This window comes from Ovis canadensis, chromosome 24 (assembly GCF_042477335.2).
Source record: "Ovis canadensis isolate MfBH-ARS-UI-01 breed Bighorn chromosome 24, ARS-UI_OviCan_v2, whole genome shotgun sequence".
Lineage (NCBI taxonomy): Eukaryota > Metazoa > Chordata > Mammalia > Artiodactyla > Bovidae > Ovis > Ovis canadensis.
This window is the reverse complement of record NC_091268.1, coordinates 32268958-32289672: the sequence shown is the minus strand read 5'-3', so window position 1 is coordinate 32289672 and position 20715 is coordinate 32268958. Positions and strand designations below refer to the sequence as shown.

Sequence of the window (20715 nt, the reverse complement as noted above, 5' to 3'; positions counted from 1 at the left end):
ATGGACATGAGACAAATTTTGGTCATCTGAATGACCAAGTATACATATTGGTCATTCAGATGATATATATTTATAAATTTCTCATAAATCACAATATCATGGAGACAGTTATTCAACATCAGCATAAAGGGAAACTGGCTAGAAATGCAACTTCTTAGAGCCCATTCCAGAGGTAATGAATCTGAAACTCTGGGTCAGACTCACGATCTGTGTTTTAACAAGCCCTCCAGTTGGGTCTGATCTTTGCTGAAGTCTGAGGACCACTGGGCCAAAGAAAACACAAAGTGCTCAATTCTGCCAGTAACTTGCTATGAGATGTCAGAAAAATCACTAAACCTGTGTGTGCCTAAATTTCCATCTGTCAAATGGAGATTATAAAACTTGTACCAATTGTCTTATAGCAATAATGTTAAAAAATTTGAATGAGAAAAAAATGTTAGTGTTTTGAGAAATGTGTTAACAGTATAACACTGTCGTTACAAAGATAAAAATTTTTTAAAGTATGGAGGAGCCATAACACCATACTCAGGGTATAGTCTTCAGACCCACAGCACTAGATAGAAATGCAGACTCTTGGGCCTCATCCCTGAACTCACAGATTAGAATCTGCTCTTTTTCCTTTTTGCCACACTGCAAGGCATGTGGGATCTTAGTTTTCCAACCAAGGACAGAACCTAGGGCCCTGCAGTGAGAATGCCAAATCCCAACCGAGTCCCTAGGGACCACCAGGGGATTCCCTAGAATCTGCTGCATAACGAGATCCCTGGGGGATTGAAATGGGGAAAGCACTGGATGGATCGGAACACCACACAGGTGTAAGGTGCTGCCTGCATCAGACAGGTGTCGTCAGGAAGGAAATAGAGGGCTCTGCTCTGCTCTGCACCTGAGCTCCTCCCAGTGGTTCGTCTCACTGTTGATCAGACACATATGTGTCTTAGTTGCCCAGTCATGTCTTACTCGTTGTAACCCCATGGATTGTAGCTCACCAGGCTCCTCTGTCCACGGGATTTTCCTGGCAAATCCCATTTCCTACTCCAGGGGATCTTTTTGCCTCAGGGATCAAACCAGGATCTCCTGCATTGCAGACAGAGTCTTTACCATCTGAGACACTAGGGAAGCCCTGATCAGATACATAAATGCTATAAAAAAGTGCACACTGAGTGAACTTAAGGAAGTACCATCAAGTGCTACCTATTGAGACAATTCCTATTTATGAGTTTAATTCTCACCACCTGTCCTCAATTCAAAGATTATAAAAACATGTCAGTCGTGATTTTTTTTTAACCCTTATAATTGAACTTCACACAAAGTCATCTCATTGCCTTCTAAAAAATGAATTGGGTGATTCACTGTGGACATTTGAAGGATCAGAACCTGCAGAAGTTCAAGACAGACAATCTTTTGAACACTTAAAACCTCAGGGATTATCCAGCTTTCAGGTAACTCTTGGAAAGCATATGTACTTTGATCATTTTGAGCTAATTAAGACAAGTTTTGAAAGAGGAAGATGGGCAATGTTCCCAGAAATATTTGATGCAATATTCTGAGTTCACTATTTAAATGTTTAATAGGTGCCTCAGGTGACTTCTATGGTCAATCAAGTTCAGAAAGAACTACCCTAGATCCCAGCTCAGTTGTTCTCAGCCCTGGCTTCCCACTGACACTATCTGGAGAGCTTTAAGGGAAAAATGGGGACAATCCCCTGGAGGAGGGCATGGCAACCCCTCCAGTATTCTTGCCTGGAGAAGCCTATGGCAGAGGAGTCTGGCAGGCTACAGTCCATAGGGTCACACAGAGTAAGATATGACTGAGCGACTTAGCACAGTACGCACTGATGCCTGACTGAGCTGGTCTAGCACAGGGCCTGGGCCCAGCTGTTGGAACAGCCAGCTCCCTGTGTGACCCTGCGCGCAGCCAGCATTGAGAGCCCAGCTGCCTGGTGAGAATTCCTGCTTGGCAGGGGCGAGTTGCCCCATGAGGGCTGAACTGTGTTCATGCAAAATTCGTATGTGAAGACCTAACCTCCAGTGCCTCAGAATGAACCACATTTGGAGAGAAGCCCTTTAAACGTGTGAGTTGGTTAAAATGAAGCCACCAGGGTGGGTCCTCATCCCATCTGACTGGTGTCCTTATAAGAAAAGGAAATTGGGACCCAAAGGTACACCAGGATGTGTGCGCACAGAGGAAAGACCATGTGAGAACAGAGCAAGAAGGCGGCCATCTACAGACCAAGGAAAGAGGCCTCCTAGGGAAACCCAAACTGTGGACACCAACTGTGGAAGCCTTGGTCTTAGACTTCCAGCCTCTGGAACTGTGAAAAAAAAGTGAATGTGTTTTTGAAGCCTCCAGTCTGTGGTACAGGTTATAGCAGGCCTAGCGAACTCCTGTATCCCCCATATGTATCTCGAGACCATGGGCGTGAGGATGTTGCACACTCTACTCCGTGTGTGAGACCTGCACACACAACACTCCCGGGCCTGTATTTCCAGGAGAAGTGGAGCCGCACTGAAGTGGAGACAAGAGGTGGATGGAGAAGCAGTTCCGATACAAGCCCTGAGCATATGGGAAGTGAGCAAAAATGACGCTTCCGAGGGAGTTCACATTTCACTGTAGAAGCCAAAGAGGCACAAACAGCATTAGGATAACACATAGAGGGAAAATCCCTTCAAATATCAGTTCCACAGACTGCCTTCACTGACCCCGCGGACAGGTCGTCTCCCATGATTCCCTGGGCGTCTCCTTCATGACACCGGCTGTAATTATTGTTTAATTAAGTTCCTGCCTAAAGTGATCTGCTAGACAATAAGCACATGAGGGTGGAGACTGTGTCTTGACTTGCACAGCATCTTGTTCACCACCACTTGGCACATCCTCGTGGAATGAGTGAATGAACACTTTCAACAACCACTAGCAAAGATGATACTAAAAGAGCTTAATTAAGCTCATGAATGACTTAGTGAACAAATAAGTCAATGATGTGAACCGATGATTGAGCACTGACTGGATGGTTTATTTCAAATTCATCTTAAATGTTTTCTAAATTCAGTTCCAGTTGGATTTCATGACAGTGATCACTCAAGAGGAGGTTTTTCCTCTGGAGTAATTTGGTAATTGCTCTTTTCTCCTGGACCCTTCAGTTTTAGGTAAAGTCACATGCCTTGTGAATTATTTGGCAGATATGCAAAAGAATGCTTCATATGTATATGCATTCATTCAGTTCAATTCAGTTCAGTTGCTCAAGCATGTCTGACTCTTTGCTACCCCATGGACTGCAGCATGCCAGGCTTCCCTGTCCATCACCAACTCCCAGAGCTTACTCAAACTCATGCCCATCAATTCAATGATGCCATCCAATCATCTCATCCTCTGAGGAGAAGAGGATGCCCTTCTCCTCCTGCCTTCAATCTTTCCCAGCATCGGCGTCTTTTCCAATGAGTCAGTTCTTTGCATCAAGTGACCAAAGCTTTGGAGTTTCAGCTTCAGCATCAGTCCTTCCAATGAATATGCATTCATATGTACACACATATACATACATATATATTCCACACATCACCACTGATTTCATGTTTGGTTCAACCTAAGACTGATGATCATGTATAAAACCTCACAGGGACAGAATTCCAGTCCACACATCCCCACCCCAGTCCAATCTGAAAGACTCGTGTACTCAATACGCAACAAAGTTCATAGATGAGACCTCTGGTTGTCTTTCACTTTGGGGTAACATGGGGTTATTTTTAGTTCCAAGTCATGCAAAAATGCAGGTTCCACAATTTAGAGGTTTCATATCCTTGATTAAGGATCATTTTTATTCAGGCTGGACCACTTGTCTTAGCAGCAGTCTCCAAACCTTTGCCAGGTCTGGGAGTACTAGGAGGGGAGATTTCTAAGGACCCAAGAATTCATTACGTAGCTCTTAAAGATAAACTGTAACTCTTCCCAGGTGTTTGTGAACTAGTTCAAATACTACAACTGTCTTTATTGGAAAATCTCAAATATTTTGTCTGGAAAAATCAGCAATTCAGGTATAAAAAACCCAACAGGGAACCCAATTTTACTTCAGTATTTACATTGTCGTCAGTTTCCACTTCTGGCTAAAGGTTTGAATTTCCCATCTGGGAAGCTCCTAAAGGCCCAGGTGGCATGGAGGAAGATGCTCCATCTTTATCTTCTTTCCTTATTTGGTTGGTGTCTTGGTGCCACGATAATTATCAGGCCTTTGGATTATCTTCTTGAAATGATTGCCTGAATCTCAGGTCTGGGTTTGATACAAGAGAAGAGATGTTAGCACAGATGCACACTGGCCCATATCTCCACTGGAAAGACCAAAGTGGCTTTCAAGATCCCACAGCTTCTCAGGCTTTCTCTGCTTCCTCCTTCTAAGTTTCTTCAGCTTTCCCCCTTGAATTCCCACCATTGGAGGTATCAGAAATACTATTCCAAAAAGATGAGTGGGTTTATTCATTTGTCCATTTCCTCCCCAATATTCATTCCCCTTCTGGCATCAGTCACAGGTTTTCTTTGGAAAACTACCTTTCTCTATTCTCTCAGCCCCTGTGGTCTCTATGTTGTACCACCTATATCTAAGATAAGGCCTGTGACTAAGATCTGGCCAATGAAGTCATCACAGTATCTTGATCACAGCAACTGATTCATGGATGAATACATCACCCAATCAGATCAAATGAAACATAAAGAGAATTATGGGTCTCCTGACCACTAGACTTGAAACTGCAAAGATTCAAGAAGCTAATAAAGGTGTCTTGTGATTATCAAGAGATCACATGCGAAAGGAGATAACATGGAGAAGAACTGAACAGAAAGAAACCAGGCCTTATGACATCCTGTGAGTCCGTGCTTCTGACTATGCCTAAGGCAAGAAGTAGTCTCGAGTTTTTGTTGAAGCCAGTTTGGGCCAGTGACTGAATCTAGAAGCAGTTTTGACCCTCTGTCTTGGGATCTATCATCTGGATGAATCAGACCTTCTTCAGTGCCAGTGGGGTACTCACCTCGAGCAGCATCATGTTGCCTGACACGCAGAGAGCCCCATTGCTAAAAGAGAAGAAAACAAGAAATCTCATCATTAGAAAATTGTGTAGACCTCAGATCCTGCTGCATATGTGATAAGACTTGCAAGCCCCACCATTTTAAAATTAAGAGGTGACAGATTAAGGTCAAGATTCAGTCGCAGAAATAGCAAACATGCTCTGTTTTATTTTTTATAGACAGTGATTCCATTCACTTAATCTTTCATTTCACAGATATTTACTGAACATTTAAAACATACCAGGTAATATATTAGGACCTGTGGCTGCAAAGGTACAGTCATGGTCCCTGCTGTGATAGAATTTTGAGCTGGGCCTCTAAGTCCCTTACCTGTATCATGCTGATGGTATTAATTTGCACAGACAATAAACAACATGGCAGTCTCTTTGGACAAGATCATAACTTCTAAAAGTAGTAGCATTTGAATTAACATGGGTTTACTGTTTATCCACATTTTCTAGGATACCAGTGAAGTCAGTGCAGGCTTTGGTACTAGAGCAGGGTTCTAGGGATCTCTCAAACCCTTTTGGTAAGAATAAAATTTGTGAAACCTTTTTAAGAGCATGATATGGCAATATCTGTTAACATTATCATGCATATGCCTGAGGCAGATAAAACACTCACATGGAAAAACTATAATAAAAAGGTTTTATTACCCATTGTCTTTAGTATTAAAAAAAAACAGGGAACAATCCAAATGCCCAAGTATGTACAAACTGAAAGAATGTTTGAGATACAGTATTAAGCAGGGAGAGGGGAAGTTAGGTATAAAATATAGCCCATTTTTGTAATAAATAAATAAAAAAGAATGTTAGTAGATGTATGGATGTGTGCAGATGCCTGGGGGAAAGATCTGGAAGAATATACACTGAAGCATTAACCTAGTGGGGAGAGATTTCAAGGCATTTTTCATCCCAGTGGGACACACTTCTGTATGGCTGGGTAATAGAAAGATGTATGCAAGCTCCAGGAGGGAACGGCCTTACTGTGTTACCACGATATTACCATGATATTGCATTACCTAGAACATGGCCAGGCATAGAATATGGTGAATGCATACTATATTTTAAAATTAAAGTAAAGAAATGTTAAAACACAGAAAGTGAAGGGCCCAGATGTGATTCTAGCTCCTGATGCACTTTTCATAGGAGGACACATCCGTGTCACAGGGATCCCAAGGCAGCCTGCAGCCTCACCTCCAAATCTCTTCTTTCCAGTGTAAATAAGGTGGGGCTTGCTCTCTTCTCCATACCTTGCAGCTTGATCAACTTATCTATCAGGAACATTTTGTCTTTGCCCTCCTGCCAAGTAGGAAAACAAAAACAAAATTATGGAGAATGGTGTGGGGTTGAGAAGCAAATGGAGGAAATGTTGATTTTTAGGCAGGTAGGGTCCTGGACGGGCTTCCCTAGGATCTCAGCTGGTACAGAATCTGCCTGCAGTGCAGGAGACCCCAGTTTGATTGCTGGATTGGGAAGATTCCCTGGAGCAAGGATAGGTTACCCACTCCAGTGTTCTTGGGTTTCCCTGGTGGCTCAGATGGTAAAGAATCCACCTGCAATGCAGGAGACCTGGGTTAAATCCCTAGGTTGGGAAGATCCCCTGGAGGAGGACATGGCAACCCACTCCCGTATTCTTGCCTGGAGAAGCCACATGGACAGAGGAGCCTGGCGGGCTACAATCCATGGGGTCACAAAGAGTCAGAGGCAGCTGAGTGACTAAGCAGAGCACACTGCACAGGGTCCTGGACCCCGTGGAGGCTGGAGACTGCTGCCGCATTTACTATTGATGAGAGAAAAGAGACATCGCACAGTAAAACCAAATTAACCCCCATAGCCTTCCTAAACTGTAATATTCTCCTCTAAAGCAATTATCCTAGTAGGCTGAGTAGTACTTTCTCTAGTCTGCTGCGAGAAGCAACCTACACACCATTGTCAGAGGGCCCAGGACAAATGGTTTATAGCATCCCTCCTCTTGGCATGCCTTTTGCCCTGGAACACTCTCTGGGTGCCCAGCATTGCCTGGCTCTTCCCTGTCCTTCCACTGAGAATGTCAAAGTTTATAGCTCTGCATTGAAGAACATCAGATATATTTCCTTTGTCAAAGTTATCTGTGTAAGGGCGTCCCTGGTGGCTCAGTGATAGAGGATCCACCTGCCAATGCAGAAGACGCAGGTTCGATCCCCGATCCGGGAATCTCCCACATGCCACGGACCACCTAAGCCCATGTGCCACAACTATTGCGCCTGTGCTCTAGAGCCTGCTGAGAGTCAGTTCCTGGGCAGGTTAATAAGAAGTCCAGCGGTCCCCAAGGAGAGAAGGGTCTGGAATTCTCAAGGAGGAAAAAAGGACAAACTTTTTTTCCTCTACATTCCTTAGGATTATATAACAATAATGTATCCTGCTCGAGGATGTTCTCTGGAAAAAAACCTTCTGGCTAATCCTGTTTTCTTAAAATGTCAATTATGGGAGTGGGTCTAGTAAGGTCTTTACAACCTCCAGACATTCTTTTGATTCACTGTAATAAGTAATTAAAAAACATCTAACTCCATTGCTAACACTAGCGAGGGGGCACTCTTTCTGCCCCCTTCTGATGTCTATGTCAGAAGCTTTCTCTATCCCTTTTATACTTTAATAAAACTCTATTACACAAAAGCTCTGAGTGATCAAGCCTCGTCTCTGGCCCCATATTGAATTCTTCTCCAGAGGCCAAGAATCCCGGCATCTTTCGTGGTTCAGCAAAAGCCTTTCACTGGGAGTCACAAAAAGAGAACCCATCACAATGAGAAGCCTGTACACAGCAAGCAGCAAGAGGGTAGCCCCTGCTCTGGGCAACTAGAGAAAATCCCACACATCAGTGAAGACCCAGCACAGCCAGAAATAAATAAATATATTAAAAAAAATTTTTTAAGTTATCTGTGTTAACAAAGTAGACCCTGAAAAATAATTCCTGAATTGGGAAAGAGAGCAAAGGAATGGGGTATGCCTTCCCCAGGAGGGGGAATCACTTTCCTATGAGTCTATTACAGATAAGAGAGTGCTAAGGTGAACTAGCACTCACCTCATGGTCTGTCCAGTCTAGGTCAATCCCATTTTCCATGCCCTTGTTTCTTCCTAAACTTTCACCCACTCATTTTAGCATCCACCAGTGGATCTTGCTTGCAACAATTATTACTGCGATATTTGATTTATAATGGCCTTCTATTTCCCTCATTCTTTCTACATTTAGTAATTGAAATTCTTCTGTAAGTAAGAGCTGTCCATGGTAATTGGTACTTTTAACAAGTTCCCCAGCTGTCTTGGGTGTGGCCAACTCGTTTGAAAATCTCTGGTCTGTAGCAACTGTTTGCATACTCTAGTGTGAATTAGAATTACCTGGAGAGATTGCAAACTCATAGGCTTTGCCCAACAGAATTTTGACTCAGGAGGCAAAGTTGCACTGTAGCTGAGAGCATAAACTTAGGAGCTGCCTGATTCAAATCCCACTGTTACTAGCCCTGTGACTTTGAGCAGGTTGCTTCACTCTATAAGCATCCATTTCCTTAATTTAAAAATAGAGGTTAAAGAAATGAATGCACTATAAAGTGAGTAATAAAAATTAAATTAGAATCTTTGTTCATCACTTAGCACAATGCCAGGCATCAATAAGTGCTCAACAACATGTTATCTGTTGCCTTCATTGCTTGGAGGAAGGAAGGGTAATAAGAATTTGCAATTTTAACAAGGAACCAGCAGTTTTGAAAGGACTGTTTCTGAGCCTATTCCCAGTCTCTCTGAGTTCTTTTAGAGACAGCAACCCTGTCTTTGTGGTCCACATTCCAGGCAAGACTCCCAGGCAGGCAGATCTGCATGATGTTTATGGTGCCTTCCTGAAATGATGCCATCCCAGTAACTCCTGAGTTTACCTGACACTACTCTTACAACAGAAAGATTTAACATCAAATCCCTCCCACACTGAAATCTTCTTAAGACTTGCCCCAAACATTCAATGTTGTATCAGAAAACTATGGGTAACGTTTCTGCGGATAGGTGGGAAAGAGCTTAGCTAACTAACCCATCAAAAACACTAAGATCATGGCATCTGGTCCCATCACTTCATGGCAAATAGAAGGTGAAAAAGTGGAAACAGCGACAGGTTTCATTTTCTTGGGCTCCAAAATGACTGTGGATATTGGCTGATCCATGAAAGTAAAAGATGCTTGCTTGGAAGGAAAGCTATGACAGATCTAGCGGGTGTGCAGGCTCAGCTGCAACTGCGTCTGTGATCCATGAACCGTAGCCCACCAGGCTCCTCTGTCCATGGGATTCTCCAAGCAAGATCACTGGAGTGAGTTGCCATGCCCTCCTCCAGGGGATCTTCCTGACCCAGGGATCAAACCTCGATCTCTTATGTCTCTCCTGCATTGGCAGGCAGGTTCTTTACCACTAGAGCCACCTGGGAAACCCCATGACAAACTTAGACAGCATATTAAAAAGCAGAGACATCATTTTGCCAGCAAAGGTCCATATAGGCAAAGCTATGGTTTTTCCAGTAGTCATGTATGGATGTGAGAGTTGGACCATGAAGAAGGCTGAGCCCCTAAGAATTGATGCTTTCAAATTGTGGTGTTGGAGAAGACTCTTGAGAGTCCCTTGGACCACAAGTCTTCTTGCAAACCAGCCAGTCTTAAAGGAAAATCTACCCTGGATATTCACTGGAAGGACTGATGCGGAAGTTTAAGCTCCAATACTTTGGCCACCTGATATGAAGAGCCAACTCATTGGAAAAGACCCTGATGCTGGGAAAGATTGAAGACAAAAGGAAAAGAGAGCAGCAGAGGATGAGATGGTGAGATAGCATCAATAGACAAGAATTTGAGCAAACTTCAGGAGACAGTGAAAGACAGGGAAGCCTAGTATGCTGCAGTTCATGGGGTTGCAAGGAATGGGACACAACTTAGCGACTGGCCAACATCAACAACTAACCAATGCTCTTTCTTTACAGTACAAAATGTGCCAACTCAAGTAATCTGAAGCCCCAAAGATTCAAGCAGATAGACTCCTATAGTGTCCTGCTTCTTCCTCATATTTTCAGACATAAGTGCTCACAGTTACGTTGGTATTTAGAGAAAAAGGGAACTAGTCCAGTAGCGATGACCATCTCACCATGTCCAGACTTTGATCTCTAAATACCATTTGAGCAGGACTCCTTGAAGAAATGCCTAATTCCTATTCTGAGACAGGAAATGAACAAGATGAGTCCAGACCATCTTATCTTTGCAGAGAACAAGGAAGCAACCAAAGACTCCTGGGATCATGTCAAAAGAACTGAGGAGCTAATTCAAAAGGATTTCCTCTAGCAAAGGATGAGACTATTTTAAGCATAAACAAATGATTACAATTGAAAGATGCCAACACATACTTAAATCTACGAATTCATAATGATAACTTCTCATTGGCCATATTTGGAGGTTCTAGGTTTAGTGAGTTGAATAGTGTCTCTCTCCCTTTTTAAAAGATATGTTTAAGTTATTCTTATTGAAACCCCACCACCTGTGAATATAGTTTTATTGGAAATAGAGTCTTTGCAGATGTAATTAAAGTGTTTTTTTTTTAATGAGATCATCGTGGATGAGGATGAAGCTTAAATTCAATGAGAAGTCCTTAGGCGAGAAGGAGAAACAGACAAAGAGAGAAAAAGATCCTGTGAAGATGAAGACAGAGATGTGAGTTATGAAGTTATGCCAAGAAACACAAAGGTTAGTCAGCAGCCACCAGAAAAAAAGAGAGGCAGGGCGGAGACTCTTGCTCTGAGCTTCGGAAGGAAGCAACCCTGCTGACAACTTGGCTTTGGACTTCCGGCCTCCAGAACTGTGAGGTAATACGTCTCTGTTGTCTTAAGCTGCCACATTTGTGGCACTTTGCTTTGCAGCCCTAGCAAACGAATACACTGGAGGACCAAATCATCATTTTGAAAACAGGTAAATAAAGGGAGTCATCTTTCCTCTCCTGAAGCTATTTGAAGGTGCTCTAACAGTTGATGAGTAAAAATTCTTCTTTTATAGAATTCCAGCTAATAAATGCAGAAGAAATTCTAGAATTAGAGTACCACTATTTTGCAATCCCTAATGAAATAAATGGACAATGAATAAAAAGGCGTGCGTGCATGCTGAGTCACTTCAGTCATGTCTGACTCTTTGCAACCCTATGACTATGCTCATCAAAGGCTGCTAAATCCATTAGCTCAAAGACTGCTGGGAAGCTTTATGATGGATAGGTTAGCTGACCAAGCATGGACCCACAGATTGTTCCTAAGATACAAAAAAGGAGACAATCAAACCTTTTATGTTATGAGGTAATGCCATGAGAAATATTGACTTAACGCATCACCTATGAATTATTCTGGCTAAAAAATTTAATCTGGACTTAATCAGGTCTTTGAATTTCACCATTCATTTACAGGAAATACAAAAAAAAAAAAAGAAAACAAACAACCTATGAAACACCACTGCAGGGTTGAAATTCAGATATACACAGAATGAGGGAACCACTGCATGACAAATGACCTGGTTTCTTCAACAATAAGTGGCAAGAGAAGAGGGAGGTGTGAACAGTTAGAGATTGAAAGAAACGTTAAAGACCCATCAACCAAATGCAACAAGTGACACTTTTGCAGATTTTTCACTTGAGTAATCCTGCTGTAAAAAGACATTAACTGGACAACTGGGGAAATTTGGCCTTTGACTGACTATAAGATGATAGTAAGGTATCATTAGTTTTTTTAGGTATGATGATTGGTACTGTGGTTATGTTTTTTAAAAGTATATGAAAGAGTCTATAGATAAAATGATATAAAAGCCAGGATTTGCTTGAAAATAATCCAGAGATTTACAGCAAAGGGACAGTGTAGAGGACATGAGAGTACACAAATGTTGATGGTGGTCAGGGCTGGGTGGTGGGAAGGTTCATTCTACTATGCTCTTTATTGGATGATGTTTGAAAATTTTCATTGCAGAGTGTTAAAGGTGGGGAGGGTAACAAAGGGGTCCAATGGGACTTACATTAATGATCTGTTCATGGAGCAGTCTTATCATAATCTTCCTTCCCTCTGTGATCTGCCAGTAAAGGTAAGTGATGATTCTGGAAGAGAAGAAAAGAAAGAATGGCAGGCGCTCTCTCCAATGCTTTGCAGGAAAGAAAGAATGGCAGACACCCTCTCCAATGCTTTGCAGGCTCCTAATTTCAACTGGGTCCATAGGAACTCGTATATTTGCTTACAGATGGATGTTGGCCCAGCCAGCATTCCTGCAAAGATGTATCTGGGTGACTTAGAGGTTAACTTCATTTTAGCAATAGTTCTCAGGATTCTACACATAAATCACCTGAGAAGTGGAGAAAAGACTCCTGCTGTGGCCCCTCCTCAGATCAATTAATTGAGCTTTTTTGAGCAGGAGGGCAGGCATCAGTATCTTTTCTTCTTTTTATAGCTTTATTGAGGCGTGGTGGACATACTACAAAATGTACTCCTTTTGAGTGTAATTCAATGAGTTTTAGTTAATTCATATAGTTATGCAAACTTTACCCCAATCTAGTTTTACATTAATTTTTTAAAGTTGAGACAGAATTGACATATAACATTGAGTAAGCTTAAGATGTTGATTTGACGCGTTTATATATATTTATATTGCAATAAATATGATTACCACCATGGTGTTAGCTAACACTCCCTCATGTCATGCGATTATTATTTCTTTTTCTGTGGTGAAAACATTTAACAGTATTTTTATTATTATCTATTTATTTGGAGGCTTCCGTGGTGGCTCAGTGGTAAAGAATCCGCTAGTCAAGCAGGAAACCTGGGTTCAACCCCTGGATCCAGACAATTGCCTGGGGAAGGAAATTGCAACCCAAACCGTATTCTTGCCTGGGAAATCCCATGGACAGAGAAGCCTGATGGGCTACCGTCCCTGGGGTCACAAAAGAGTCAGACACAACTTAGGGACCAAACAACAACAAACAACAACACATTGATTTATTTTTGGCTGCGTTAGGTCTTGGTTGCTGCACAAAGTCTTTCTCTCTAGTTGCGGTACACGAGCTTCTCATTGCCATGGCTTCTCTTGTTGCAGAGTACAGATTTCAGTAGTTGTGGTGCACAGGCTAAGTTGCCCCAAGGCATTTGGAATCTTTCCAGACCAGGGATCAAACCTGTGTCTCCTGAATTGGCAGGCAGATTCCCAACCATTTGACCACCAGGGAAGTCCTTAACAGTATTTTTAACTTATTTTATTCATTTATACTTTGGCCACTTGGCTTGTGGGATTTCAGTTCTCAGACCTGGCACAGCAGTGAAAACTCAAAAGCCATACCGCTAGGCCACCAGGGAACTCCCGAGCAGTATTTTTTCAGTGTATATGATTCTAATGTGTAGCCAGAATTTGGGAATATGGACAGTGCTATTCAAACTTCCGTGTGATACAGACTTCCTGGGATTTTGTTAAAATGCAGATGCTATAGGTCAGGGTAGGGTCTGAGAGTTTGCATTTCTTACAAGCTCCCCAGGGAATTAGAAGTTTGGAAGAGCAGGAGAGGAGAACTTCCAGTTTTAAGTAAGAAGGCCAAAGGCAAACCAATGTTGGGAGGGAGAGCATGACCAACAGCTAGGAGACCCAGGTTCCAGCCTCCTCTACAATAAATACACTCTACAGCCTGGGAACTATCCCTGTCTCTGCAAGTCATCACTTCCACCTGTAAAATCCAGGCGGGGGGGTGGGGGGGGGTGGGGGGGTCACTCAACAATTGGCATCAGCTGGCTCCACTGGTCTGTGCTGTTGAGTTGTGTCTCTGTGTGAGGATGGACAAGCTCAGCCATCAGAATTTGGCTTCTAAAGAGGAGCAGCCGTCAGCAGACCAACTGTTCCTGCGGGAAAAGGAGTCCAGTCTTGGCAGATCTTCCACTTTTTCATAAGAAGTTAGAAATCATTTTAAAGTTTGAAAATGAAAGTACACTAACCCATATATCAATAACACCCAATCCACTTTAAGATAGTCACAACCTCAGAAAGAATCACACAGTAATTTGCCTAAGCATTCTCACACCCAGGTTTTTTCTTTTGGTTTTCATGTTAATTCTTAAGAAGGAACAGAGCAGGTGTTCCTTTCTTCATAAAACAGACCCCCCAAAAGGACAAGATATTAAATAACTTCTAGAAAAATTCAAGGGCAGAGTTGGGATGATGCAGAACATGGAGCCACACTGCAGTCTTCACCTTCCCACCAAACACCCGCCCCTCCCAAGCCTAGCCGCCCGCATGCTGAGTTGATGGGGTGTTTCCCCTTCTAGTCTTCCGAAGAACCCCACTTACAAGACAATGAGGGTAAGGATGAAGAAGAAGTGCACGCTCCCGATGAGGTTCTGGTAGATCCAAACAACCCACGGGTAGCTGCGCCTCTTATTCAGGGTGTCGATCCAGCTGTAGATGGACTCAATGAAGAACTGCAGACCTCGAAACGGACCACAGTCAGCTGAAGGTTTCAATCTGATAAAACAAGGGACAGGGAAACATCTCTAGCACCAGACTCAGGTATAGTTTTTCTAGACTAGCCCAGTCCTTTCTGGGCTCTTAACCTGGAACCAGTGATCCCTGCCTGCTCCATCCACATCCCCTTCCAAAGGAAACCCTCTCGCTCACAGGCCCGGCTGGTGTGTTTTGTACTCATGACCTGTATTCTGAGGACCAGCTTTTGGACAGCACTATCACTTGATCCAACCGTCACCAATCCAAAGACCAGGCTGTGACCTCAGCCATGTCCTGGCACAAAGAAATGAACTGGGGCTAGAGGACTCTCTTCCTTAGGAACTTGAACTAGGAAATATGAAGAGGGGAGGCTGTAATCTACGGAAGCTGCTCCTGCTGCTGCTAAGTCGCTTCAGTCATGTCCAACTCTGTGTGACCCCATAGACGGCAGCCCACCAGCCTCCGCCGTCCCTGGGATTCTCCAGGCAAGAACACTAGGGAAGCTAGAGCTGTAATAATGGCCACATGAAGTCAGTTGTGAACAAGCAGAAACTAGAGGGCACCAAGAACTGGTTAGGAAGAGAGAAAAGAGCCAACGCAGTGAGACAACTGAGAACATCACACTACAGAAGAGCCTGCCCTGAAGCTGCCAAGTTCAAGTTCTACAGGTATTCTAAAAAGTCAACTCCCTTGTGCATTCATTTGCTCATTCATTTGACAAAAGCCCACTGAACTTGTAACTGAGGCAGGAGATAGATGGGCTCCAGGCTAGACATTTGCAACTAGCCTCCTGTTTATATTTCTCGAGGCAAGACATAGATGGGCTCCAGGTGAGACATTTACACTCAGCCTTCTGTTTACACATCCAGATAGAAATAACCACAGGAACAGGGTAAAAAGCTGGCTTTGTCTCCAGCGGACACTTTAAGAGAACAATAATGGTCAGGGCTGGAAAAGAAAATGGCAACCCAACTCCAGTACTCTTACCTGGAGAATCCCCATGGACAGAGGAGCCTGGCAGGCTACAACCCATGGGATCCCAAAAGAGTCAGACACGACTGAAGTGACTTAGCACACACGCAACGGCAGAGGCAGAAAGGAGCTCAGTCTTGCCCAGATAAAAGATAAAGAGACCACATTTTCTCACTCTTGAGGTCAAGGAGACCTCCTCAGCTACACATCTGCAGAAGGCTCCTTGGGGTTAAAAAGGAGGGGGCACCACCCCATAACAGGTGATGCCAAGCCTCCCACAGGCCTCTGTGCTAGAATCCATCTTGGCTAAAAGGTGCGCACGCATGTTGGAGAAAGTTCCCAGGGCAGGTAAGGTGTGGAAAATCAAGATAATTGGCCAAAGGTAAACAAAGACCCAGGAAAAATGCCCTAGATAAATGATTTCACTTCCTCTTTACTGGAAGAAGCTCACATTCTTTCTATGTGTGTATCTCTGCCTTGCCTTTGTCTTAAAAAAAAAATTGTTTCTCTGTGCGCTCTCCCACTTACTGTACTGCATCTCTAATAATAAATTTTGTACAGTTTTTTTTTTTTTTTAGAAAAAAACTATTTTTACAGTTTTTGCCTCTTTACAACATTCTTGCTTTCAAGCATGGCAAAAGCCAGGGAAATTTTGCTTCTAGCCTCTAGCCCTTGCTGGTCTAACAGCTAAGATTCCTGCTTTTCACCCAGGCTATCCAGGTTCAATTCCTGGGCAGGGAAATACATTCCTGCTTCAAGCCGCCACTCACTGCTGTCTCCTCGAGATCAGTAGCAGGCACTGTGCTAGATACTAGGCCCTGTCGAGCCCACAGTAAACAGAACAGACATGATACCTGCCCTCCCAGGTTCTAATGGGAAAGATGGTCAAGCAGTGAAGGTACAATTAAACAAAGATTCAAAGGCATTTCTGGCGTGAACTAGGAAATGAAGAAAGGAAACTGCCCTGAGAGAAAAAGGGAGGAAAAGGGAATGCACAGAAGATGGGGATGGTCATGCAGGGCAGATCTTCAACAGGACTTTCGAGCTGAGAGAGGAGAGAGGGTCAAGTAAAGAGAGCAGGTAGAGCGCTTCAAACAGATGACTCTGAACAGACTGAGAGGCTGGGGAAGGATGGAGCCATGGGAAGTGAGGTTGCAGGGGTAAGAGGGAGCCTGACCGGACGGGGCCTTTCAGTTCATTAGAGGAAGTTCTGTTCTCTGTATGGAGACCAGGCTTCTCCCCAGCTGGGACCCTGCAGGACCTGGAGGAAGTGAGGGGTCTGTGCCAGTCAAGACGGGGCACCTGACAGGTGGTGACCAAACTCAGATGTGTTCCTCCCTTGGTGATAGCATCTGTTGGTTACCAAGGGATCTTGGGCTGAATGAAGCATTTTCTGATCTGTAACATCTGGGGCCTTACTGATGCTAGAGAGACTGCCTTTCCCAGGGCTAGCCTACAAAGCACGTCTTTCATATGCAAACCAATGAGTCCAGAGCCCACATCCCACCCCACCTCCTCCCTCAAGGGCTCACACTCTGGGCCATTGTTCCTCTGCTCCCACCACCCCAGCGCCAGGTACCAGACAACCCCAGATGGCCCCTCCAGCCCAGAGCCCAATGAGATTATTCACATTTGCCCCTCCTAAGCCTGCTGACCCTGCCTTGCCTTCTCCTCCCACTGAAACCACAGTAAAGACTTCTGCCCAGATTTACTACTCTCTCTCTCCCTGCCTCTGACAGATGCCGGTGCCTCCTCCCAACGTGGCCCCCAGGGTGGGACAGATCCCCTCCTTTTGGGGTCTGTATTTATTGTTGCTGTTGTTCAGTGGCTCAGCCACATCTGATTCTTTGCAACCCCATGGACTGCAGCACGCCAGGCTTCCCTGTCCTTCATTATCTCCTGGAGTTTCCTCAAACTCATGTCCATTGAGTCAGTGATGCCGTCTAACCATCTCATCCTCTGTTGTCCCTTTCTCCTCCTGCCTTCAATCTTTCTCAGCAACAGGGTCTTTTCCAATGAGTTGGCTCTTCACATCAGGTGGCCAAAATGTTGGAGCTTCTGCTTAAGCATCAGTCCTTCCAGTGAATATTCAGAGTTGATTTCCTTTAGGATGGACTGGTTTGACTCTTTACTGTCCAGTCAGTCAGTTTGGTCACTCAGTCATGTCTGATTCTTTGCAACCCCATAGCCTGCAGCACACCAGGCTTCCCTGTCCTTCACCAACTCCCAGAGCTTGCTCATACTCATGTCCATTGGGTCGGTAATGCCATCCAACAATCTCATCCTCTGTCGTCCCCTTCTCCTCCTGCCTTCAATCTTTCCCAGCATCAAGGTCTTTACCAATGAGTCAGTTCTTCGCATCAGGTAGCCAAAGCATTGGAGATTCAGCTTCAGCATCAGTCCTTCCAATGAATATTCAGGACTGATTTCCTTTAGGATTGACTGGTTTGATCTCCTTCCAGTCCAAGGGACTCATTGTTTGCTGTCTAAACAATGGAAACAGTGAGAGACTTAATTTTTTGGGGGGGGCGCTCCATAATCACTGCAGATGGTGACTGCAGCCATGAAATTAAAAGACGCTTGCTCCTTGGAAGAAAAGCTATGACAAAACTAGACAGCATATTAAAAAGCAGAGACATTACTTTACCAACAAAGGTCCATCTAGTCAAAGCTATGGGTTTTCCAGTAGTCGCGTATGAATGTAAGAGCTGGACTATAAAGAAAGCTGAACACTGAAAAATTGATGCTTTTGAACTGTGGTGTTGGAGAAGACTCTTGAGAGTCCCTTGGACAGCAAGGAGATCAAACCAGTCAATCCTAAAGGAAATCAGTCCTGAATATTCACTGGAAGGACTGATGTTGAAGCTGAAATTCCAATACTTTGGCCACCTGATGGGAAGAACCTGACTCATTGGTAAAGACCTCGATGCTGGGAAAGATTGAAGGCAGGAGGAGAAAGGGATGACAGAGGATGAAATGGTTGGATGGCATCACCGGCCTGATGGACATGAGTTTGAGGAAGCTCTGAAAGTTGATGATGGACAGGGAAGCCTCATGTCCTGTAGTCCGTGGGGTTGCAAAGAGTTGGACACGACTGAACAACTGAACTGGACTGAACTGAGGCTGGTTATAACTCTCATCAAGAAAGTGAAAGTGAGGTTGGAGGGGTAAGAAGAAGCCTGACCAGACAGACCTTTCAGTTCATTAGAGGACGTTCTGTTCTCTGTGTGGAGACCTGGATTCTTCCATCTGAGAACCTGCACCACCTGGAGGAATTGAGGGGGCTGTGCCAGTCAAGACTGGGCACGTGTTAGGTGGTGACCAACCTCGAATGTATTAATCCCTAGTTCATAGCATCTGTTAGCTACCAAGGGAACTTGGTATGCAGATGATACCACCCTAATGGCAGAAAGAGAGAGGCTGTCCAAGGGACTCCCAAGAGTCTTCTCCAGCACCACAGTTCAAAATCATCAATTCTTCAGTGTTCAGCCTTCTTTATGGTCCAACTCCCACATCCATACATGACTACTGGAAAAATCACAACTTTGACTTTATGGAATTTTGTCACAAAGTGATATCTCCGCTTTTTAATATGCTATCTAGGTTGGTCATAGCTTTTCTTCCAAGGAGCAACTGTCTTCTAATTTCATGGCTGCAGTTACCATCTGCAGTGACTTTGGAGCCCAGAAAATAAAGTCTGTCACTGTTTCCATTGTTTCCCCATCTATTTGCCATGAAGTGATGGGACCAGATGCCATGATCTTAGTTTTCTGAATTGAATTTTAAGCCAACTTTTTCACTCTCCTCTTTCACTTTCATCAAGAGGCTCTTTAGTTCTTCTCTTTCTGCCATAGTGTTATCTGCCTGTCTGAAGTTATTGATATTTCTCCTGGCAATCTTCATTCCAGCTTGTGCTTCATCCAGCCCAGTGTTTCTCATGATGTACTCTGCATGAAGTATCTAAAGTAGTCCAAATCATAGAAACAAAACAGAAAGTGCTGGGAGGACAGAGGAGGGGAGAGGTAAAATTACAGTTTGACAGGCATAGACTTTCAATTTCACAAGATGAAGAAGTTCCAGAAATCTGTTGCTAAACAATGTGAACATACTTAACTCTACTGAACTATACACTTCTAAATAAGATGGCTAAGATTCCAGCTTGTGATTCTTCCAGTCCGGCATTTCACGTGATATACTTTGCATGTAACTTAAATAAGCAAGGTGACAATATACAGCCTTGATGGACTCCTTTCCCAATTTTGAACCAGTTCGTTGTTCCATGTCTGGTTCTAACTGTTGCTTCTTGACCAATTATTTTTTCAGTGGCAGTCGTCTTCTGATCTGTTGGTCTCACTATACCTGAAGAATGATAAAACCTACATTTTAAAACACCCGCTTCTCCAAGGCTGCCATCTCCTACCTCCAGATGGTGATGGCCAAGGTGCACAGGACCCCAGTGAAGGATGGGAAGAAAAGCAGAAAGATGAAGAAAGTCATCATCTGCGAGGCCCGCCATGCTTTGCTCGGAGGCTGGAAATTCATCATCAGGCTGATCTGAAGAAAGAGATGCAGTCACCTCCCTTGTGCAGCCAGAGGAGCAGGCCAAGGGGACCCCAGCTAGACACCAGTTCCCTGATACCCTTCCCAGCACCGCCCCCCCACCCAATTCCAACCACCACTGGGTCATATGGGACTGCAAAGCCAATTGGTTCCAACTTCAGACTGACTCACATTTTTGACGTAAAACATGATGAAAAGAGTAATCATCTGGATAAAGGGCAGCAGAGGACAGAAGAAGGTTCCAATCCTATGAGAGAGTGGGGATGAGCGTCAGAGGTCAGGGAAGGCACAGGGAACGGGTTAATGACGGGTGTGGGGGGGAAGGGGGACGGTGTTACGGGCTGCACTGTGTCCCTCCAAACTCATTTGTTGAAGTCGTAACCCCAATACCTCAGAATGTGTTTGGAGATAGGAGCTTGAAAGAGACAATTAAGGTAAAATGAGGTCACTCACCTCGTGTGGGGCCTAACGGACACACGGAGGGAAGAGACATGTGAGGGGCCAGGGTGAAGGTGCCATCTACAGGCCAAGGATGGAGGCCTCAGGCGAAGTCAACCCTGCCAACACCTTGATCTGGGATTTCAAGCCTCCGGAATTGTGAGAAAATAAATTTGTGCGGTTTATTGTTTAATAAATAGCCA

At 44.1% G+C, this 20715-nt stretch overlaps 1 protein-coding gene across 1 annotated transcript in view; it reads right to left on the bottom strand.

The window, feature by feature from the left end:
• Nucleotides 1–2989: 2989 nt before the first annotated feature.
• Nucleotides 2990–20715, bottom strand: part of TMC5 (transmembrane channel like 5) — an 83659-nt gene continuing 65933 nt past the window's right edge. The window contains exons 15-21 of the mRNA XM_069570218.1: nt 20246–20321; nt 19935–20068; nt 14390–14563; nt 12086–12164; nt 6243–6347; nt 5010–5052; nt 2990–4258 (exon numbers count right to left, since the gene is read on the bottom strand). Coding sequence (XP_069426319.1) covers nt 4212–4258; nt 5010–5052; nt 6243–6347; nt 12086–12164; nt 14390–14563; nt 19935–20068; nt 20246–20321 — 658 coding nt within the window. The 3' untranslated portion in view covers nt 2990–4211. The remainder of the gene's footprint in view (nt 4259–5009; nt 5053–6242; nt 6348–12085; nt 12165–14389; nt 14564–19934; nt 20069–20245; nt 20322–20715) is intronic.